This window comes from Cervus elaphus, chromosome 18 (genome assembly GCF_910594005.1).
Source record: "Cervus elaphus chromosome 18, mCerEla1.1, whole genome shotgun sequence".
In the NCBI taxonomy this organism is placed as follows: Eukaryota; Metazoa; Chordata; class Mammalia; order Artiodactyla; family Cervidae; genus Cervus; species Cervus elaphus.
The window spans coordinates 72,993,984-73,017,251 of record NC_057832.1 but is presented as its reverse complement, the minus strand read 5'-3'; the positions used below and the strand labels follow the sequence as shown (position 1 = coordinate 73,017,251).

Below are 23,268 nucleotides of genomic sequence, written 5' to 3'. Positions count from 1 at the left end.
GGTGTGGGATCTTGCCCATCTCCTCTGCTCAGTCCATCAGAGGGCAGAGAACAGGGTGGCAGAGGAAACCCAGCCCTGTGTGTGTCTGGTGCTGCTGTTCTGGGGCTGCTACGAGCATTGGGGGCAGGAGGCTGCTTCCTTAGGCTGGATGGTGCCACTCATTGCAGGACATTTAGTGGCCCTAGCTCTCCCATTAGATGCCCCTAACACCCCCTCATCTCAGTGACAGCCCCCAAAGCCTCACATTACCAGATGTCCCAAGGGAGTGGCATGGCCCCTGGCTGCTAACCAGTGGTCCTGTGTACCCTTTCCTCCTCTGGGACACTGAGGCCCATAGAGCAAGGGCACCGTGACCCCAGCAGAGCCAGGAGGAGGGTCTGCCTGGGAAGCTGGGGACTTGAGAGTAGCGGGCATCACTGGAGAACTCAGACTTTCCCATGCCTCAGTCACTGGAAGGTGGGACTCTCTGCCCCCTCTAGAGGGATCTACTTTTCTCTTTGGTCCTCCCCATTCTCAGGGAGCTCTTCTGAGTACCGTTTATTTAAATACTTGGTTAGCCTGCAGATCAGTTAATTGTAATGGTCCCTCTGGGCTGAACTCCCTAGCCAGTCAGCTCAGCGAACAGTAACTAGTAATGGAGTCCCTCCCAGCCATGCTGGCCTTTCCCTCCAGCCAAGCTCTTGTTCAGCCCTGCCTGAGGCCAAAAGTGGATCTGAGGCCCCACCAGCCAGGGAAGCCAAGGCAGGGGGCCCAGATAGGCACACAGTTACAAGAGACCCAAAGAATAGCCGATCCAGGCCTTTTGTCTAGAGGATGGGAATGTGGAGCCCAGAGCGCAGTGATTCTTTGGAACTGTGGGAATAGGGAGTGTCAGGCTCAGGTGGGCCTGGAACCCAAGCATCCTGTCTCCCAGCACAAGGCCATTGTTCCTGAATCACAGATCTCAGATATACTTGGGACTGAGTGGTAGGAAGCCTCAGGTAGGGACAGGTAGAGATGGGAGGTGGGGTGGGGACTGGGCCCACAGGTGTGCAAGTGAATTGTGCCCGTGGAGCCCTGGGCAGGAGGAGGACAAGAGGCCCTGCCTGCAAGGGTATCCTGGCAGAAGCGTGAATGTGGGCGGGGCAGGTGTAATGATGGGTGCCACCCAAGAGCGGCAGGTCAGAACCGCTGGGAGGGGCTCTTACCCCGGGTGTTCTCAGGAGAGGACAGATGAAAGGAATTCTCTGTGGGGAAGGATTCATGGAGAAGGTGGCATTTAAACCAGATCCTTGGTCCTCACACCTGGCTGTGTGTGCCTCAGGCCAGGCAGCTTTTAGGAAAATGTAGCCAAGAACCAATCCAAACCAACTGAACCAGAACCTCAGTCTGTCATAGTCGCCATGATTTTTAAAGACTTCCCAGGCGATTCTGATGAGAAGCTAGGCTGAGAACCCTTGAGTTAGGCCCTGGGGAGGGGTAGCTCTTGAGGGTAGGTGAGAGCTGAGGGATGGCTGATTGGGGAGAATGTTCTAGGCTGAGGGAACCACAGCAGCAAGAGGCGGATGGGGAAGGGGAGTGAGCAGGTCCCTATGTCTGGAACCCTGGATTGGAGTCGGTGGGGGTGGGCTAGAGGGAGGTATGGCTGAGGGCCAGGGAGCAGGAATCTGTGTATTTTGTGTGTCCACTGCCACTGGAGCTGGACGGAGGAGGGGATGGCGCTGGGGGTCTCTTCCCCCAAACTACTATCTCTCCAGCTTTTCCCAGGATACCACCTGGACCTCCCTCCTCTAACCCTGCCTCGGGGACCCTGTGAGTCAGGTCACCCTCAAACCTGAACTTGAGCAAGGGATCTCAAGCCTCTGGAAGAATTCCACTGACCCACCCACCGGCTCATTCATTCCCTCACTCACTCATCCCCTCGCCCTCTCACTCATTCAGCTCCCACGACGAGCTGGCACCTTGGGTCCTGCCTGGTGGAGTGCGGGCAAGGTCAGGGGAAGGATGGGGGCCTGCCGAGAGAGAGGTTCACACACTGATAGCCCTACCTGTAGAGTTCTCCTGGGGAGTGTGGATACATCTCTAGGGAATAGGTCAGCGCAGTTCAGACCATCTGGGAAGGCTTTCTGGAAGAGCAGAAAGGGGTTAGGGACCAGATTTGGGCTTTGGAGGGCAGATGGGGAAGCCAGGGAAGTTCCAGGTGGGGGCTGACCATAGTAAAAGTAAGAAGGGGGCAGTGAGTATGGTCAGAGGGAATTGTGACAGCTGGCACTCAGATGCCAGGGGCCAGGTTCTAAATCATTACACATTCACAATTGCATAGCATAGCTCATTTAAACCTCACCAACCTACTAGCCGGGTAGCATTTTCCTCGCATTTTCTGGATGAGGCTGTACAGACTCACAGAGGGTAGGTCACTACCTGTTACACAGGTAACACACAAGTTACACAGCCTGGAAGGGTGGAGCCAGGACATGCCTTTGATCGTTCCAGAGTTCTTGCTCTCTGATCACTAGACTGCACTGCGGCTCAGAAAGGAGGGAGGAGTCAGCCCCGCCCCCGCATCCCCCTGGCTGCGGTGAAAGGTCACAGGGCAGAGAAAGTTGAAATGAGGCTGGAGAGAGGACTTGGGAGAGAGGAGAGCCTTACATCTGCACCCCTCACTGCCCACCCCCCTGAAGGCCTGCAATTTTCTTGGCTACTAAAGGCCAGAGGGTGTTTGCGTTTCCATTGGCCAGGCTGGCTGGGAGGCCCCAGCCTCTAGTGACCTGCTTGGCTAGGTCTCCCAGGCCCCAGCTTCAGCCTTGTGGAAGGAGAGGGGCAGGTAGAGGGCAGGCGTGAGTGTCCAGCTCAGCTCACTTCAGGGGTCCTTCCTGCTGGCTGAGGTTGGAGGAGCCCCACCTTGAGGGTCCTTCAGAGCAGGGGGCCTCTAGGCACTCCAGTGCAGATGTCCTGGGAGATATCGGCCATCCTATCAGCTGCCAGAGCTTGGGCTTGACTCAAGACTCAGGCTGGGTCCTCGGGGCATCCTCAGCTTCAGGTTAACACGCTTTTGAACCATGGGTAGCCATTCATCCCATCGCGCCTTGTAGTGCTTCCGGGAGCATTTAAAGATGCTGATGGTCAGGCCCTCCCCACAGCAATGTGGGGAGTATTAGGGCAGCGTGGCTTGTTGAGAGTATGTATTAAAAGCCTCTCAATGATTCTAGAGTGTATCCAAGTTTTAGAACCACTGGTTTGGTCAGAGAAGACCATCCTCCAGGGTGCTCATGTCAGCTCAGGCCAGAGAGCAGTGCTCAGGGTCCAGGCAAACCCGTCTGGGAGCCAAGAGTCCAATCTGACTGTAACCAAGGGCCAGCAGTTGTGCATTCTGGTATTGATATCTGTACCTGGGGTGAATGAAGAGAGACCAGCTCTTCTGCTACACCCCTTCTCTGCACCTTCCCTGCCCCTTCTGTCCCAAGCGGGTACGCTATGCATGGAGCATTGGTCAAGGGTCAGCCAGTATCACTGAAACACACCTGAACAAGGAAATCTGTCAGCCTGTTCCAATGACTGTGAGTGTGAATTCACGACAACAATTTTATATATGTTTTTATGCTGATGGCTCAGCAGTAGAGAATCCACCTGCAGTGTAGGAAATGTGGGTTCAATCCTGGATCAGGAAGATCCCCTGGAGGAGGAGATGGCAACCCACCCCAGTATTCTTGCCTGGAGAATCCCATGGACAGAGCAGCCTGGTGGGCTACAGTCCAAAGGGTCACAAAGTTGGACATGACTAAGCAATTGAGCGTGAGCATGTACTAATATTTATATATTTACTACTTGTGGGCTTCCTTGGTAGGTCAGCTGGTAAAGAATCCACCTGCAATGCAGGAGACCCTGGTTCAATTCCTGGTTCAGAAAGATGCCCTGGAGAAGGGATTGGCTACCCTCTCCAGCATTCTTGGGCTTCCGTGGTGGCTCAGACGGTACAGAATCTGCCTGCAATGTGGGAGACCTAGGTTAGATCCCTAGGTTGGGAAGATCCCCCAGAGAAGGGCAAGGCAACCCACTCCAGCATTCTTGCCTGGAGAATCCCCATGGACAAAGGAGCCTGGCGGGCTACAGTCCATGGGGTCTCAAAGAGTTGGACACAACTGAGCGACTAAGCACAGCATAGCATATTACTTGTACGTCCCCATGATCTTTTATATCCAGTAAAGTGAGTGCATTGGAATGAGGACACTGGTTTGTTAGAGACGAGAGGTGTCTGTGGCATGTTGTAGCTGTGTAGCTGTAGGTGGGGGGCTCCCAGGTGGGCATCTGCATCCACTTAAATCTTTACTCCTCACTGATCCCAGGATACCCACCCCCTACCCCCAAAGAGAATATGGGATGGTAATATATATAGTGGCCTTCAGAGTGGAAGCGGAGGGACAGTGATAGGCTGGGGAGGGGCATTGGAGCTCGGCAGAGGGCTTAAGCGAGTAGAAAATACAGGGAAGATCATGGAGAGTGAAAGCAAGTTTCTGACTGGGTGGTTTCGTCCGCAACATCCTTGGCAGGTTTTAAGGATGTTTATTGGGACCGTTGTTGAGGCGATATATTTAGTGGTTTTGACCCTCATTCCAAACCCCTGCGTGCGAACTAGATCTTGCGACAACACCAAGTCCGGCTTCCTCGTTGTGACGCGCGGAGAGGCCGAGGCCAGAGGTGGCCGTCACTGGCCAAGTCACACTGAGGGCCGGAGCCAGCTCTGGGACTGGCCCCAGGTCTGACGTCCCAGCCGGGCAGTGCTAGGAGACAGGGAGACCAGACACAAGGAGAAAGGACTCCTGTGCGTGGGAACCGGAGTCGCCTCTCTGAAGCGTCCCCAGGCCCGCGCAGGGCACAGGCACCGCCCGCTGGGCTGGCCGCTTTATTCTCTCCGTTCAGCCCAGGCAGCCCTGCCAGCCCCGGTGAGTCCTGCCAGCCCCTCTTCTTTGTGAGGCTGCGGGCTTGCATCAGTCTGGAGGCCTTCCCTGCATTTAAGTGGGCTGGTCAGGTGTGGTCCTCCTTGGGGGTCCCCCGCCCCATACTCTGGAGGAGATGGAAGAGGGAGGCCAGCAGTGGCTTTGGCATGAGCAGGAGGAAAGCGGCTTGGAGGAGACACAAGCAGCCTGTTCATTGCTATTCTGACCCAGCCGCTGAGGCCTGTCCAGGGTGCAGAGTGCATATCCCAGCCTCCACTTCCACCCTCACCAGGAGAGCGGCCTGAAGGAGGGAGGGGGAACCTCTGCAAGGCTGGGCCCAGGCTCGCCATTCTTGGAGCAAGATCAGCTTCTTGTCTGCGCCTCCCAGCAGCTCTGAGAATGAACAGACTCCCAGCAAGGGGGTCTGCAGGGACCCTCCCTCTGAGGAACTCACTTCCCAGATCTGACAAAGGGTTCAGTTTCTGTCCAAACCTGTTTCCTTTTGGTCCTGTAGTTCTCAGACGTAAGCCTGCATCAGAAGTTGCTGGAAGGTTTGTTAAAACCCGGATTGCTAGGCCCAGTGATTGCTGACCCAGTGGATCTGATGGGGCCCGAGTATCCGTACCTCTGGCAAGCTCCCAGTGGCGCTCCTGCTTGGGGGTCCACACTTTGAGGACCACTGACACCCACAGAGAAGGGCTGCGTCTTTAGTCCTCCCTCCACTCCCCTAGCGCTGAATTCACAGCTGGTCCTCATTTTATGGATCAGCAACATTGGCTGTAAAGTAAATTTCAGTATGTTGAATCATTTTTTACCCTTGAATCATGTGCTGTGATGAGGGACTTGTTCTAACAATACCCAGGCACCCTCGGGCAGCTTCTCAAAAGAGGGGACTGCGCCTTTGTGTCACTCCCCCTGGTCTCACAAGTGTTGAACGCTGTGTGGAACCGGATGGAATCATCGCCATGACAACCCGAGATTAGCTCCTTATTTTGTTCCAGTCAGGGCTAATGGCTCTTGCATTCTCTCTCCATTCAACCTGCCCAAGTGGTCTTTCCCCCTCCTGCTGTCACAAGGCACTGTATCTCCTTGGCCGCTGTGCGTATCAGTGTCTCGGTGGGAGCAGCTCCGAGAGTGTGCCCACCATCACCGCCCACCCCAGCAGAAATCCCTCTGGGCCTGAATTCTCACCGAGTCCCCATCGAGGCTTTTAGTGGGATAGACTGAGCCAGGAAGGCGTAGGCAGGCTTCATGGAGAATTGGGAGGCTTGGGGTGTCCGAGTGGAGAGTTCTCCCAGGGAAGAACACTGGTTCTGGCTTCCTCTGCACGGGGAAGAAGAAGACGGGAACTCTCTTGACCCAGAAGCCACGTCTGATGCACTTTACTGTCTCCTCCTTGAAGCAGAGTTCCTTGCAGCTGTGTCATCAGTATCTTCCAGTTTTCCTTGTGTTTTTGGCCACCTTTCCAAGTCTTCTTTGCCAACTTCTCTTCTGAGTGGTGACCTTCCTTTTGTTGGGGCCAGGCCCTAGTCTCTTCTCTCTTTTTTTCTTCTCAAATCTATACCCTCTCACTGGACATATTATCTGGGCCCATGGCCCTACATAACTTCCTTGTGCTGACCGCTTCTTGTTCTCTTCCTCCAGTGGCAATTGCCCCTCTGAACACTAGAATGTTATCTAACTGCCTATTTGAAATCTAGTTCTGCTTGGCTGTTTGCATCATCTCAAACTAAACATACCCCAGATGACACTCTTGAGTTCCAGCTTGCTGATTCCCTCCACCACCTGCCTCTCATCCAGCCCTCCCCACTGTGGCTGGTGGCTCAGTCAGCTGGCCATCCAGACACTCAAACCCAGGTGCCATCCTTGATGCCTCTCTCCCCTTCACTGCAGAAGTCAGGGTAGCCTAGACCATGGTGCAGTAGCAAATGAACCTTAACATCTCAGAGACTTAGTACTATAACGTTTATTGCTTGCACATCACAGGCCAGTGTGGTGGGCAGAGTGGGCAGGTGAGTTTGACTCTACTTGGTCCTTCAGAGCTCCATCTCGGAACCTGCCACACTGGATATGTGGCCTCCAGGGATGCTGCAGAGAGGGGAGAGAGAGAGAGTTTGCGGAGTCTGCAAGGGGTATTTTTGAGACCCATTTGTCATCCCCCGCCCCACTCACCATGAGTGAGTGCTCAGTCACATGAGATGGATGAGCATGAAGGGTCCCTGGCACACTCACCAGTTGTGTCCAGCCAGTCTGTCACCAAGTCCTGCCTCCAGACCTTCCTACACAGCACTCCATTCGATCTTGGCTGCCATCGCTCTTCATCAAGCCCCACCACCCTCCTCCCAACTGCTGCCACATCCTGACAGACGTGTCTTCATGTTTGCTTTCCTGCTCTTGAAGTATATTACCTTCCCACACAGCCAAATCAGGCCACGTGCCTCCTTGTCTTAAAACCCATCTGAGGGAGGTAGAATAATGCCCCCATCAAAGATGCCCACGTCCTCATCCCCCAAAGCCTGTGGACTGTGTTGCCTTAAAAGACAGAAGGGACTTGGCAGGTATAGTTACATTAAGATGGGTGAGTAGCCTGGATTATTCAGTATAATCACAAGCATCCTTATAAGTGACAGGAGGCAGCAGGAGGGTCAGAGGAGAGAGTTTTGAAGATGCTATGCTATTAGCTTGGAAGATGGAGGAAGGGGCCACAGGGCAAGGGATGTGGGTGGGCTCCTGAATCTGGAAAAGATAAGAGAACAGATTCTTCGCTAGAGCCTCCAGAAGAAATGCTGACACCTTGACTTTGGCCCCTTTCTGACTTTTGACCTCCAGAACCGTGAGACAAGAAATTGGGTCATTGTAAGCCACTAAGTTTTCTGTGTTACAGCAGCAACGGGAAAATGATACACCATCCAAGGTCTTCTTCAGCATTTGGCATTAAATCCAGATTTACTCCCGTGATCATAGACTATAAGCCCTGGGCAAGCCAAGACCAGGGGTGCTTATTCAACCCACTTTTGCTCTTCAGTGTCTGGCTCTTAATAGACACTTAATACTTCTTGAATATGTGAGTGAAGAAGAGGGAGGGAAGGAGAAAATGAGAAGATGAAAAAAAGGCAAAAGGAGGAGAGGGAGGAGGAGAAAAGGCATCTTGAAATCTTCCAGCCACAACAGCACTAAGCTTTGTTGGGGCTGGAGTCTGGAACAGATGGGGAAAGAGAAACTGGACGTATTGTGTGGGTGTGGAAGGAAGATGAATTGTCGTCCTTATTGAAAAAAAAAGGTGCTCTCAGGAGCCCAGACCCAGTTCTCATCTCCCTGGAAAGTGTTCTTAGGAGCACTCGGCTCCGAGGCTCCCGAGGCCAGAGCCGACCCATCGAGAATGGGAGAGAAGACAGACCCCATCTCCCTTCTCATCTGGGTCCAGCTGAGAGGTGATAACTGTAGGGAAAATGTGCACGAGGCATCCTGGGAAGCCCTGAGGAGACCTGCGTCTCTTTTGACCCCAGTGATGCCAGCCAGAGGGGTGGGTGGATGGCTGAGAGCTCCCTATGGATCGGGGACATTGTCCCATAAAGCAAAACTGTTTATCTATTCACAACATTTCCGACACCAAACGTGTGCGTTTTCCATACCAAGCAATTCTCCAGTTTTCTATGGACACTCACTGGATGTCCCTACAATTTAATTCAAATCTGACCCTAACTATCTAGAGTTAGCACAGACCCTACAGGTGAAGGTTCAGTTTCAGGAGACTGCTCCCCCATTTCAGATGCCAGTTGCACATCGTGGGTCCTCACACTTAAGGTAACCCACACTTCAGTCTGACTTGGCTACCGATCAGGGGTTCCCATGGCCTCCTTCTCACACTCAATAATTTGCTATTGTGACCCACAGAACACGTTTACCAGTTTTTTTATAAATGAACCAGGATTTTATAAATGAACAGCCGGATGAAGAGGTCCATAGGGTGAGGTCCAATAGAATCCCAAGTGCAGGAGCTTCTGTCTTTGCAGAATGTGCCACTCTCTGGCATGTGGATATGTTCACCAACCCAGAAACTCTCCAGATCCCATTGTTTAGGGGTTTATGGATGTTCCATTATGTAGGCACGATGGGTTAAATCGTTGGCCTTTGATGATTAACTCAATTTTTGGCCCCAACATGAGAGGTGGGGCTGAAAGTTCCAGTTCCTTAATCCCACAGTTGGTTGCCCTGTGGACCAGTCCCTATCCTCCAAGAGCAATGTCATGAGCATATACTCAGGTATGGCTGAAAGGGGCTTATGAATAGAAAGCTGCTCCTCTGACACTATCACTCAGGTTGTTCCCAGGGTTTTAGGAGCTCTATGCCCGAGTGCCGGAGAATTGACGCTTTTGAAATGCGGTGCTGGAGAAGACCCTTGAGAGTCCCTTGGATGGCAAGGAGATCAAACCAGTCAATCCTAAAGGAAATCAACGCTGAATATTCATTGGAAGGACTGATGCTAAAGCTGAAACTCCAATGCTTTGCCACTTGATGCAAATAAACTGACTCATTGGAAAAGACCCTGATGCTGGGAAAGATTAAAGGCGAAAAGAGAAAGGGCCAGCAGAGGATGAGATGATTAGATAGTATCACTGACTCAATGGACATGAGTTTGAGCAAACTCTGGGAGATTGCAAAGGACAAAGGAGCCTGGTGTGCTATAGTCCATGGCGTCACAAAGAGTCGGACACAACTTAGTGACTGAACAGCACCAAACAGTCAGGAATCCGGGATGAAGAACAAATGTGTAATTCTTATTATATCACAATATCATAGTCTCACAATATCAGAGTCATTGTGATTTATTATATCCCGATATCAAATTTATTTTATCACAATATCATAGTCTCCTAAACCCAGACACTAGACTTGGGCCCTAAAGTTTGGGTTCTACTTTTAGGCTTCCTACATGCTCTGGTGCCACAGGAATTATCCCACTAGGATCTTCAGTCTATGGAGGGAAGGCAGGCCAGGAACCAGGAGGGCTTGTAGAGCATGGTGGGCCATGGGGCAAGTGAGGGGACCTTGGCAGATGCCCTGTTGAGGATGTCTGTCCTGGCATTGGGGCCAGGGAAGGCAGCCCCAGCCTCCTGGCCATCCTTCCCAGATCCCAGCAGGTCCTGAGTGACTCTCTTCCAGATCTGAGCTCTAATCATTCAAGGAGTTGGGAGACCACTCAGTCGCCCAGCCCTTGATGTGCTCAATGTGAAACTGAGTCAGGCTGGAGGGTGTGGAGACTTGCCAGAATCATGCTGTGAGCCCTTGGCAAACCTCGAGTTTGTGACACCCTGTCGATGTGGAGGGGGTGCCTGTCCTTTCCCTCCCACTGCCCTCAAATGAGAACTTCTCATATTTGTTTTCTCCCCCACTGTAGCCCTGGGCCTAATGGGTGCTGGTACATGCTAGCTGCTCAGTAAACAGTTGTTGGGAGGATGGATCCCTCACTGCCTCCATGTCTCAGACCTTCAACCTGGGAACCCTCTCCCATTGTGCCACCTACACCTGAGCCCCTCGGCCCTTGTGACTATGTTCCCTCGCTCATCTAACAAGTTCTGGGCCTTGGGAACATCAGCTGGCAGAAGCAGCTGGCTGTGCCAGGGCCTAATGTTCCACATTAAGGAACATCTGTTGGCGAGGGCTCCCAGGGTGTGGGCCATACACAGCCACGCTCCATGGCCATCCTATGGTCAGTATGGGCCATGTTGCCCAAAGATGTACTGTTAGGTCTCTTCCAAGGACATGTTGTCATGACTAGCCACGTGTAGGGGGGAGTCCTGCTGTAATGGGTGGACAAGAATCATCAGTAACAGGCTTGGGGTCCATCTCCCTTCATGTGGCCCTCAGAATCGTCATCATCTTGGTTTGTCATCCTGAGAGCTTTCTGTGATGCTTCTAGCTCCCAAATGCAGTCATTCTGGAAGCAGTATACTATGGGCTACTGTGACTGCATGTGAGTTCTGAAGTTGTTGTTATTCAATCACTAAGTTGTGTCTGACTCTTTGTGACCCCACGGACTGCAGCACGACAAGCTCCTCCGTCCTCCACTGTCTCCCGGGGTTTGCTCAAACTCATGTCCATTGAGTCAGTGATGCTATCTAACCATTCTAAAGTAGCCAGGTCTGAATTCTAAGAGATAGGGTTTTTTTTGCACATTGGCAACCTTGTATGCTTTCTGATCTCAACATGACCCGAAAGTCAGCCATCGGCCCCAATAGAGTGGCTGTGAGCTCAGGAGGCCCACCCCAAGCCCCCACCCCTGCCCAATGCCTGCCAGGCTTCCTCTGTGTCTGCCCAGTGACCTTCCACTGGCCTTGCTCACCTGCTTGGGCTCTATTTCATCTCTCTGCCTAGGTCTGTCTCAGGGGAATGATTCCCAGGGATACCTAAGTGAAATAATGAGATTAGTGGTAATAACAATGGTGACCAGGCACTGTGTGAGTCTGCCTTTCTTCCGACAACTTTTCATGTATGAACTCATTAATCCTTCCCACAGCCCTGGGGGTGGGACAGGCACAGGCTGTCTTGTACCTGGCAGAGGAGCCCTCCAAAGTCCTGATTTAGAGCCTGATCAGCCAGGTGAGGTCCCTTTCCTGGAAGTCTGCACTCTGCCATCGGACACACCACATATTGCCTCCCATCTCTGCCTTTGCCCCTCTGTCATGATTATATCACTGTATGCACTTCCTCTGCCCACGTGGAACACGAGGCGTTCCCTGCTCCTCTCATGTGTCTTTTTCCTGATTGACCTCTCACCCCGTGGCCTCGCCCATGCCCCATGTGCTGGAGTATAGAGCAAGGACCAGGCTTCAGGGATTGTGTTAAGGAGCTGAGGTGATAGGGCCACTGGCTGGTGCTCACCCATAGTGGTGGCTGTGTGACCTGGTCAGATATTTCTTTGGAAGAGCTTTTGGTCACAGGTATGTGGGGATGAGTGAGGAGACCAGTGGGGAAGCTGTAACCAGGATCCTAGGGAAAAGTGGTCTGCTCTTGACCAGGTGGAGGTGCAAGGATAGAGAGTAGGATAAGTGAAAAGTGAAAGTGAAGTCACTCAGTCATGTACGACTCTTTGCGACCCTGTGAACTGTAGCCTACCGGGCTCCTCCATCCATGGGATTCTCCAGGCAAGAATACTGGAGTGGGTTACCATTTCCTTCTCCAGGGGATCTTCCCGACCCAGGGATCAAACCCGGGTCTCCCGCATTGGAGGCAGACGCTTTAACCTCTGAGCCACCAGGGAACACAAATATTGGACTCTCAGACCAGCAGGACTTGGTGACCAATTGGCTATGGAGCACGAAGGAAAAGGTGACAAGTGAGAGTGATTCCAGGGCTCCAACTGAGGCTGAGGCAGGAGATCAGGTTTTGTAGGAGACGCTCAGTTGAGTCTTGGACAGGCTGGGTGTGGATTGTCTTGGGCCTTTCAAGATGGGGATATCCAGCAGGCACCTGGCTGTGACAGGCAGCCCTCAGGTTGTGCAGGAGATATGCTTGGGAGTTGCGTGTATAATTCTGTCAGGAAGCCCTTGAGCCTGGTTCAGTTCAGTTCAGTTCACTGATTGAGGCGTGTCTGACTCTTTGCAACCCCATGGACTGCAGCATGCCAGGCTTCTCTGTCCATCACCAACTCCTAGAGCTTGGTTAAACTCATGTCCATCGAGCCGGTGATGCCATCCAACTATCTCATCCTTTGTCGTCCCCTTCTCCTCCTGCCCTCAATCTTTCCCAGCATCAAGTCTTTTCTGATGAGTCAGTTCTTCACATCAGGTGGCCAAACTATTGGAGCTTCAGCTTCAGTATCAGTTCTTCCAATGAATATTCAGGATTGATTTCCTTTAGGATGGACTGATTGGATCTCCTTGCAGTCCAAGAGACTCTCAAGAATCTTCTCCAACACCACAGTTCAGAAGCATCAATTCTTTGGCACTCAGCTTTCTTTATGGTCTCTCATAAAGAAGGCAATGGCACCCCACTCCAGTACTCTTGCCTGGAAAATCCCATGGGCAGAGGAGCCTGGTGGGCTGCAGTCCATGGGGTTGCGAAGAGTCGGACACAACTGAGCAACTTCACTTTAACTTTTCACTTTAATGCATTGGAGAAGGAAATGGCAACCCACTCCAGTGTTTTTGCCTGGAGAATCCCAGGGATGGCAGAGCCTGGTGGGCTGCCGTCTATGGGGTTGCACAGAGTCGGATACGACTGAAGCGACTTAGCATATCCGTATATGACTACTGGAAAAAACATAGCTTTGACTATATAGACCTTTGTCAGTAATGTCTCTGCTTTTTAATATGCTGTCTAGGTTTTCTTTCTTTAATTTTACTTGCTCCTTGGAAGAAAAGCTTTGAGCCTGTTGATCTCGTCTAAGATGAGTGGAGCAAAGGGCCGAGGGCAGGACAGATGCAAGCCCCTGCATTCAGTCAGATGGGGCCCAGTCAGTAAGGGCGATGAGGTCAGTAAGGTCAAGAGGCCTCCCAGTGGAGAGGAGTGATGAAGTCAGACGAGGGGTGAAGCATGAAGGGGATGTGAGGACAGAGTGACAAGGAGTGCAGAAAACAACACCAGGAGGCTGGTAGGGGCTGGAAGGAGAGTGGGTACAGGGGTAGGAGGATCTACTGAGTGCCCCAAATCTGAAAATCTAGCCTTCAAACTTGACCTCTTCCTCCTCCTGGGCAGGTCACGTGCCATGAGTCACTGTCTTAAGGATTCCTAAAGAGCTCTGAGTTTGTCCTTACTCCTCTCCATCCCTCGGTGCTCACCTGATCTGGGCGTGTGTCCCCACCATGGTGGCCTCTGAGGGGGTCCCTGCGTCCTGTCCCTTTGTGCTCCGAGTCCTTTCATAGTCCGGGGACTTGGCTGTGTAGGTCTCTATCTGGCTGACTCTGCTCTCCTCCCCAACCCCATCTGACCAGTTTGTGCTCCTCCTTCAGGTTCCTCCTTCATTTTCACTCCATCTCTCTGCTCCAGGCCTGTCCTGAAAGGCAGTGGGTGGCCGGGGCATGGGGTAGTGGTGGCAATGGAACATCCTCAGGCCAGCCAGTTCCTGCCTCTCCCTCCACCCAGGAGGTTGATCTGAAGCTGGACCTCACAGTGATGTGGAGCCTGGGGGTGTGGAAGAGCTTGTGCAGGGTGCTGTGTGTGTGTGTCCTGTGTGTGTGTGCTCCATTTGTGCTCTGTGTGTGTCTATGCTCTATGTGTGTGTGCTGTGTGTGTGTCTGTGCTCTGTGAGTGTGTGTGCTCTGTGTGTATGCTCTGTGTGTGTGTGTATGCTCTGTGTGTGTCTGTGCTTTGTGTTTGTGAGTACTATCTGTGTGTGTGCTGTGTGTGTGTGCTTTGTGTGTATGCACACTCTGTATGTGTGCTCTGTGTGAGTGTGTGTGCTCTGTGTATGTGCTCTGTATGTGTGTATGCTCTGAGTGTGTGTGCTCTGTGAGTGTGTGTGCTCTATGTGAGTGTATGCACTCTGTGAGTGTGTGTGCTCTGTGAGTGTGTGTGCTCTATGTGACTGTGTGTGTTGTGTGTGTATGCTCTGTGTGTGTGTGCTCTATGTGAGTGTGTGTGCTCTATGTGTGTGTGCTCTGTGTGTGTCTGTGCTTTGTGTTTGTGTGTACTATCTGTGTGTGTGCTGTGTGTGTGTGTGCTCTGTGAGTGTGTGTGCTCTGTGTATGTGCTGTGTGTGTGTGCTCTGTGAGTGTGTGTGCTCTGTGTGTATGCGCACTCTGTATGTATGCTCTGTGTGTATGCTCTGTGTGAGTGTGTGTGCTCTATGTGAGTGTGTGTGCTCTGTGTGTGTGCTCTGTGTGTATGTGCTCTGTGTGTGTGTATGCTCTGTGTGTGTGTGTGCTCTGTGTGTGTGCTCTATGTGACTGTGTGTGCTCTGTGTGTGTATGCTCTGTGTGTGTGTGCTCTATGTGTGTGTGCTCTGTGTGTGTCTGTGCTTTGTGTTTGAGTGTACTATCTGTGTGTGTGCTGTGTGTGTGTGTGCTCTGTGAGTGTGTGTGCTCTGTGTGTATGTGTGCTGTGTCTGTATGCTCTGTGTGTGTGTGCTGTTTGTGTGCTCTGTGAGTGTGTGTGCTCTGTGTGTATGCGTGCTCTGTATGTATGCTCTGTGTGTGTGTATGCTCTGTGTGTGCTCTGTGAGTGTGTGTGTATGTTCTGTGTATGTGTGCTGTGTCTGTATGCTCTGTGTGTGTGTGCTGTTTGTGTGCTCTGTGAGTGTGTGTGCTCTGTGTGTATGCGTGCTCTGTATGTATGCTCTGTGTGTGCTCTGTGAGTGTGTGTGTATGTTCTGTGTATGTGTGCTGTGTCTGTATGCTCTGTGTGTGTGTGCTGTTTGTGTGCTCTGTGAGTGTGTGTGCTCTGTGTGTATGCGTGCTCTGTATGTATGCTCTGTGTGTGTGTATGCTCTGTGTGTGCTCTGTGAGTGTGTGTGTATGTTCTGTGTATGTGTGCTGTGTCTGTGTGCTCTGTGTGTGTGTGCTCTTTGTGTGCTCTGTGAGTGTGTGTGCTCTGTGTGTATGCGTGCTCTGTATGTATGCTCTGTGTGTGTGTATGCTCTGTGTGTGCTCTGTGAGTGTGTGTGTATGTTCTGTGTATGTGTGCTGTGTCTGTGTGCTCTGTGTGTGTGTGCTCTTTGTGTGCTCTGTGAGTGTGTGTGCTCTGTGTGTATGCGTGCTCTGTATGTATGCTCTGTGTGTGTGTATGCTCTGTGTGTGCTCTGTGAGTGTGTGTGTATGTTCTGTGTATGTGTGCTGTGTCTGTATGCTCTGTGTGTGTGTGCTCTTTGTGTGTTCTGTGAGTGTGTGTGCTCTGTGTGTATGCGTGCTCTGTATGTATGCTCTGTGTGTGTGTATGCTCTGTGTGTGCTCTGTGAGTGTGTGTGTATGTTCTGTGTATGTGTGCTGTGTCTGTATGCTCTGTGTGTGTGTGCTCTTTGTGTGCTCTGTGAGTGTGTGTGCTCTGTGTGTATGCGTGCTCTGTATGTATGCTCTGTGTGTGTGTATGCTCTGTGTGTGCTCTGTGAGTGTGTGTGTATGTTCTGTGTATGTGTGCTGTGTCTGTATGCTCTGTGTGTGTGTGCTCTTTGTGTGCTCTGTGAGTGTGTGTGCTCTGTGTGTATGCGTGCTCTGTATGTATGCTCTGTGTGTGTGTATGCTCTGTGTGTGCTCTGTGAGTGTGTGTGTATGTTCTGTGTATGTGTGCTGTGTCTGTATGCTCTGTGTGTGTGTGCTGTTTGTGTGCTCTGTGAGTGTGTGTGCTCTGTGTGTATGCGTGCTCTGTATGTATGCTCTGTGTGTGTGTATGCTCTGTGTGTGCTCTGTGAGTGTGTGTGTATGTTCTGTGTATGTGTGCTGTGTCTGTATGCTCTGTGTGTGTGTGCTGTTTGTGTGCTCTGTGAGTGTGTGTGCTCTGTGTGTATGCGTGCTCTGTATGTATGCTCTGTGTGTGCTCTGTGAGTGTGTGTGTATGTTCTGTGTATGTGTGCTGTGTCTGTATGCTCTGTGTGTGTGTGCTCTTTGTGTGCTCTGTGAGTGTGTGTGCTCTGTGTGTATGCGTGCTCTGTATGTATGCTCTGTGTGTGTGTATGCTCTGTGTGTGCTCTGTGAGTGTGTGTGTATGTTCTGTGTATGTGTGCTGTGTCTGTATGCTCTGTGTGTGTGTGCTCTTTGTGTGCTCTGTGAGTGTGTGTGCTCTGTGTGTATGCGTGCTCTGTATGTATGCTCTGTGTGTGTGTATGCTCTGTGTGTGCTCTGTGAGTGTGTGTGTATGTTCTGTGTATGTGTGCTGTGTCTGTGTGCTCTGTGTGTGTGTGCTCTTTGTGTGCTCTGTGAGTGTGTGTGCTCTGTGTGTATGCGTGCTCTGTATGTATGCTCTGTGTGTGTGTATGCTCTGTGTGTGCTCTGTGAGTGTGTGTGTATGTTCTGTGTATGTGTGCTGTGTCTGTGTGCTCTGTGTGTGTGTGCTCTTTGTGTGCTCTGTGAGTGTGTGTGCTCTGTGTGTATGCGTGCTCTGTATGTATGCTCTGTGTGTGTGTATGCTCTGTGTGTGCTCTGTGAGTGTGTGTGTATGTTCTGTGTATGTGTGCTGTGTCTGTATGCTCTGTGTGTGTGTGCTCTTTGTGTGCTCTGTGAGTGTGTGTGCTCTGTGTGTATGCGTGCTCTGTATGTATGCTCTGTGTGTGTGTATGCTCTGTGTGTGCTCTGTGAGTGTGTGTGTATGTTCTGTGTATGTGTGCTGTGTCTGTATGCTCTGTGTGTGTGTGCTCTTTGTGTGCTCTGTGAGTGTGTGTGCTCTGTGTGTATGCGTGCTCTGTATGTATGCTCTGTGTGTGTGTATGCTCTGTGTGTGCTCTGTGAGTGTGTGTGTATGTTCTGTGTATGTGTGCTGTGTCTGTATGCTCTGTGTGTGTGTGCTCTTTGTGTGCTCTGTGAGTGTGTGTGCTCTGTGTGTATGCGTGCTCTGTATGTATGCTCTGTGTGTGTGTATGCTCTGTGTGTGCTCTGTGAGTGTGTGTGTATGTTCTGTGTATGTGTGCTGTGTCTGTATGCTCTGTGTGTGTGTGCTGTTTGTGTGCTCTGTGAGTGTGTGTGCTCTGTGTGTATGCGTGCTCTGTATGTATGCTCTGTGTGTGTGTATGCTCTGTGTGTGCTCTGTGAGTGTGTGTGTATGTTCTGTGTATGTGTGCTGTGTCTGTATGCTCTGTGTGTGTGTGCTGTTTGTGTGCTCTGTGAGTGTGTGTGCTCTGTGTGTATGCGTGCTCTGTATGTATGCTCTGTGTGTGCTCTGTGAGTGTGTGTGTATGTTCTGTGTATGTGTGCTGTGTCTGTATGCTCTGTGTGTGTGTGCTCTTTGTGTGCTCTGTGAGTGTGTGTGCTCTGTGTGTATGCGTGCTCTGTATGTATGCTCTGTGTGTGTGTATGCTCTGTGTGTGCTCTGTGAGTGTGTGTGTATGTTCTGTGTATGTGTGCTGTGTCTGTATGCTCTGTGTGTGTGTGCTCTTTGTGTGCTCTGTGAGTGTGTGTGCTCTGTGTGTATGCGTGCTCTGTATGTATGCTCTGTGTGTGCTCTGTGAGTGTGTGTGTATGTTCTGTGTATGTGTGCTGTGTCTGTATGCTCTGTGTGTGTGTGCTCTTTGTGTGCTCTGTGAGTGTGTGTGCTCTGTGTGTATACGTGCTCTGTATGTATGCTCTGTGTGTGTGTATGCTCTGTGTGTGCTCTGTGAGTGTGTGTGTATGTTCTGTGTATGTGTGCTGTGTCTGTATGCTCTGTGTGTGTGTGCTGTTTGTGTGCTCTGTGAGTGTGTGTGCTCTGTGTGTATGCGTGCTCTGTATGTATGCTCTGTGTGTGTGTATGCTCTGTGTGTGCTCTGTGAGTGTGTGTGTATGTTCTGTGTATGTGTGCTGTGTCTGTATGCTCTGTGTGTGTGTGCTCTTTGTGTGCTCTGTGAGTGTGTGTGCTCTATGTGTGTATATGCTCTGTGTGTGTGCATGCTTTCTGTGTGCATGCTCTGTGTGTGTGTGTGCTCTGTGTGTGTGCATGCTTTCTGTGTGCATGCTCTGTGTGTGTGTGTGCTCTGTGAGTGTGTGCATGCTCTGTGTGTGCTGTGTGTGTGTGCTCTGTCAGTGTGTGTGCTCTGTGTGTGTGTGTGGGGACTACTGGATGTGCTCTCACCATGGTTTTCATCCCCACAGGGTGCCCTGGGATGTGGGACAACATCACATGTTGGAAGCCCGCCCACGTGGGTGAGATGGTCCTCGTCAGTTGCCCCGAACTCTTCCGGATCTTCAACCCAGACCAAGGTGGGTGTCCCCCGGGCCTCTTCAGGCTGCACTCAGTCCAGCCTGTTCCCCCAAGTCAGACCCCAGGCGTTCTGGGGGACAAGCACCGAAGACCGGGGGCACCCTGCGGGGAGGTGGTTCCCGTTTCGGAGCCCTGTGCTGGTGAGAGGAAATCAGGGACCCCTGTGCACAAAGGAACACAGAAGCACCCTTCACACACAGCAAGGCCCCGTAGAGGCACGTCATTGTGCTGGGGCAAGGCTAGGCGCTCGGATGTGGGCTCCATCACGTAACCCAGCTGGGGACCTTGAGCAGGGCAGTCACCCCTCTGTCCCCCCATTTCCTAGTCTATCAGATCGGAATGTGGAATGGTGACTGGGAGAATTTAAGTGGAAATCCCTTAGCAGGACTGGGTGCAGCTTGATGGGCAATTATAAGTGTGAGCTGATGTTATCACCATGATCACTCATACAGGGAGGCCCAGGTGACTGCTCTCCATGGGGAGGGAACTAAGGGGAAAGTGTTCGGAGGGATCTCTCCTTTGGATGTGAGTCTGGTGGGTTCTCCAGGCCTATTTCTGCCTTGGCAGAGACTCATTTGCCCCCAAAAGAAGGTTGGTGTCTGCTTTTAGTGAACATTGACACTGGGAGGGGCCTGGAGCCAGACTGGGCCTCCACCCTGTCTCTGTGGGTGTCCCAGGAAGCAGGGTGGCAAGCTGGGGGTCGCTGAGTTAGGCTGGGCAGAGGGAGATGGAGGGACTGGGCTCCAGGCAGGTGATGTACTGAGAACCACACGTGGACCACCGAGTCCTGGGTTGGGGCCTTGGTTTGAGGAAGGAGGGTAGGGACCCCTGCAGGGACAAGAGGGTCTGAGACACTTGTGTGGCCATGCACGAGTCCCTTGAGATCTGGGCCTCAGCTTCCTCCCTCACCTGCCTAAGGTCTTGGGGAGTGTCCGTCTAGAAGTAGAGAGTCTCCAAGCTGCGTTTCACTCCACTGTCCTCTAGCCCATGTGTCAGAGGCAGAGGCAAATGTTTTCACACCTGAAAGCCCAGCAGCCTTGTTTCTGCCTGCAGGGGAGTCTGCGTGGAGGAGGTGGTGCAGGGAGATGGAGGCAGTGTGTTGGGGATGCCCGGCCCCGTCTCTGGCTCCCCACCCAGGACTAGAGAAGGCCGGGTCTAGCTATGCTGTCCCCATCTCGCCTCCCCGACTTTCTGTTTGGGCCCGTTAGCCATACCGCCCACCTCCAGAATCTCAATCCAGGCCAGTCCAGTTAAACTCTCCCATCCTGACAGTGGCGTGAGGACTGGATGCAACCCAGAGTAGAACGGGAAGTGCTGAAAGGAGAGGCACAGTGTGAATGGTGGGGCGTCAAGTGGGGTGGCAGCCCAGTGATTCAGCCCCGATTTCTAATTCATTCCTATAGAGACCAACTTAATCACTTCCTCCATTCACGTACTCCTTTCATTCAGTCATTTATTTAAAGTTGACAGAACATCTACTCTGGGTCAGGTACCGTGGCAGGACTACTTTTCCACCACGCACAGAAAAGGTAAAATGAATCAGCAGTAAAATAAAATTTTCTTAAGATATGCTTTCTTTCAGATTCTATGCCTCCCTCTGGCAGTTGCACAATGAATGTGTTATTTACACCTGCCTCTTAATGGTTCATTAAGGCAGGGCCTTTTAGCATCTCCATTCACAAAGTTAGACTTGACTTAAATACTTAGAAAGCTGAGAACTGCAGTTTTCCTTTTATTTCCTGGTTCCCAGGGCTGAATCTCGTGCTCATTGTAATAGTTGCTGCCTTACAACTGTTGGAGATGCAGGAATGCGATCTCGCTCCTCCTTTGGAATGCCTCTCTTTCTCAGTAACTGTGCCCTGTTCTTGCAGGAATGGTAGAAGTCTCTAGTAGAACAGTAGAATCCCAGCTTGTAGTTCTCAGGCCTCTGGGGCCCCAGCACAACCTCTCTTCAGAGTCTGGGATTGGGAAGGAGGAGGGCACCATCAGCAGGGCTCAGAGAGCAGATTGACTTTAGCCGACCTTGCTCACCTCTGTGTTTTCTCTCTCGCTCTGTTTCAGTCTGGGAGACGGAAACCATCGGTAAGAGGAACCTTGGAGAGGACAGACTGCTGATTATCTGTCCATCTGTCCATCTTCCCATCCAGCAGGAGCCCAGCTGACTATTAGGAGTGGGTGGGGGTGGAATGAGAGGTTCATCAGGGGCTGGGCTCATCCCTCCTTTCCCTGTCCTCCCCCCTTGGCCATCTGGAGGCTGGGGAGACACAGGGAGATGGAGAGATGCAGCCCTTCCTTGGTCTCAGGGTGCTCACGGGCTTGTTTGAGAAGATGGGACTCACCTATAGAGGGCTCAGCAAGCAAAGACATCTGTGTGCTTTGGCATGAGCTTCTGTGTGTGTGAGCCCATGCCGATACTGACATCCCCAGGGCCATGGAGTCAGAATGCTTGGCAGGCTCCGGAGCAGAAGAGACCTAACCAGGTGACATGCAGGCAAACCAACGATGGTGTCAGGGAAGTCTTCCTGGAGGAGGTGACGTGTCAGTTGGACCTTGAAAACAGAATTTTGAAAAGTAGAGGGAAATGGGAGTTCATTGCTAGCAGAGGATTCAGTCTAAAAAAAGGTGGAAGTGGAAATAAAGAATTGGGAGAGAAAGAGAAAAATATGTCTGAGGAGAAAATCTTTGGAGTTTTGGGGTTCCTTTGATGGGAGCGGTTTGTGGGCTGAGATGGAGGGTTGAACACCAAACGAAAAACCCAAGCTCAGAACCCATATTGCTATTTTTTGTCCTTTTTCCTGAAAAGAGCCGGTTAATGAGCTGTTTTTTTTTTTTTACAAAATAGAAATAGACTCAGAGACAGAAAACAGACTTATGATTATCAAAGAGGAGAGCGGAGGTGGAGGTAGAGATAAATTAGGAGTTTTCCACGAACATATATGCACTATTTTATACAAGTTAGACAAACAACAAGGACAGACAAAAAGAGAAAAGGCCAGTCACCCTCTTCCAGTCCTCTCTCACTCCAGAGGTCCTCCCCTCCTCCGGACAGTGTCTCATTTCCATACCCTGTCGTCCAGTGGGGAGAACTGAGTCATGAGCCACCATTAGCATCATAGAAACACAAAGCAAATGGGATGGCCCTGGAAGGTGCAGTGTGTATGTGGCTGCTCTGTGCGACGCTTCCTCTTGGCTGAGACCCCACCTCCCCCAGCCCCCCATCTCTAGACTAGGGGCAGCTTTGACCTTCCAGGAAGCAGAGTAAGGAGTGGATAGCCCAGGCAAGCTGATGGTCAGGTGTCCTGACTCATGCCCACGTCTGTTTTGCAGGAGAGTTTGGTTTTGCAGACAGTAAATCCTTGGATCTCTCAGGTAAGAGACGAACTGATATTGACCATGGGCTGGCTGGAGGGAGGTCGTCTAACCTGTAAGGTCACAGGGAGGTAACCTGTGAGCTTGGGGACCCCCTTCCAGGATGGGCTATGCCTCTCTGTGGCTCTGTGATCTTTGTTAGCTCACTTTCCTTCTCTGATGAAGCTGTGGATTTTCTCCATGGAAATTTGCATGCAAGTGCTCAGACAGAACACTGCATATAATTTCAGGGAAGGACAGATCTCAGTAAAAGAACTCCTTTGATGGAGTTTAAATGGCCCGTGATAGCTTGGAGCTCCCACAAGTAGAACAGTGGTTCTCATACTTTGTGATCACAGTCACCTGTGTGCTAAGTCACTTCAGTCATGTCTGACTCTTTGTGGCCCTGTGGACTGTAGCCCACTAGGCTCTTCTGTCCATGGGATTCTCCAGACAGGAATATTGGAGTGGGTTGCCATTCCCTTCTCCAGCACAGTCACCTATTGGGCTTGTTAAAACAGATTCCTGGACCTCGCCCCTGGAGTCTCTGATAGAGCAGTCTGGGTGGGGCTTGAGAATGTGCATTTTGGCCAGTCTCCCTGGTGATGCTAATGGGCCCGTCTAGGGAGGGCACCCACTTTGAGAACCTCTGCCCTAAGATTCTGTGCTTCTATGAAGTTGCCGGAGCAAAACAGCCTAGTGAAGTAGGCGCAACCACTGGAGGGTGTTGGCAGTCTGGAGAGTACTCCATCTTCCGGAGATTTCTATCAGAACAATAGACTAGCAGATTCATGGAATAGTTCTAAACAAAAAGGTTTATACTTTTCTGAGCCCACACTATATTTTGAAAAGGGTAAGAAGGAAAATAAAAGAAAGGAAATGGCTTGTATCTCCAGGATACTTTTTTAAAAAAGATGTTTTTCAGCGCGGCTTCCCTTTCCTCTTCCCACCACCCTGATGTGGGCAGAGCAGAGAGGAGACCCAGGGAAGGGAAGGGCTTGGCCACTGCCATGGTCCCCTAGGACGTGCAGACTTTCTGAAAGAAACGTTCAGAGGGACTTGGAAGGAGGTTGCCAGCAGCAGCCTGAAACAGATTTGCTGGAAGAAAAAACCATTTGGCATTAAACTGTGGGACAGAAGTGACCTTGTCTCCCTGGGTCTGCTAGACGTCCTCCTTGTGCTGGGT

General features: G+C 51.5%; 1 protein-coding gene across 3 annotated transcripts in view; it reads left to right on the top strand.

Annotated features, from left to right (window-relative positions):
• The window catches only part of ADCYAP1R1 (ADCYAP receptor type I), a 65,269-nt gene that overhangs the window by 13,886 nt on the left and 28,115 nt on the right, over nucleotides 1-23,268 (top strand). For all 3 annotated transcript variants that reach the window (XM_043873151.1, XM_043873153.1, XM_043873152.1), the window contains exons 4-6: nucleotides 18,626-18,733; nucleotides 20,796-20,816; nucleotides 22,062-22,103. In XM_043873151.1, coding sequence (XP_043729086.1) covers nucleotides 18,626-18,733; nucleotides 20,796-20,816; nucleotides 22,062-22,103 — 171 coding nt within the window. The remainder of the gene's footprint in view (nucleotides 1-18,625; nucleotides 18,734-20,795; nucleotides 20,817-22,061; nucleotides 22,104-23,268) is intronic.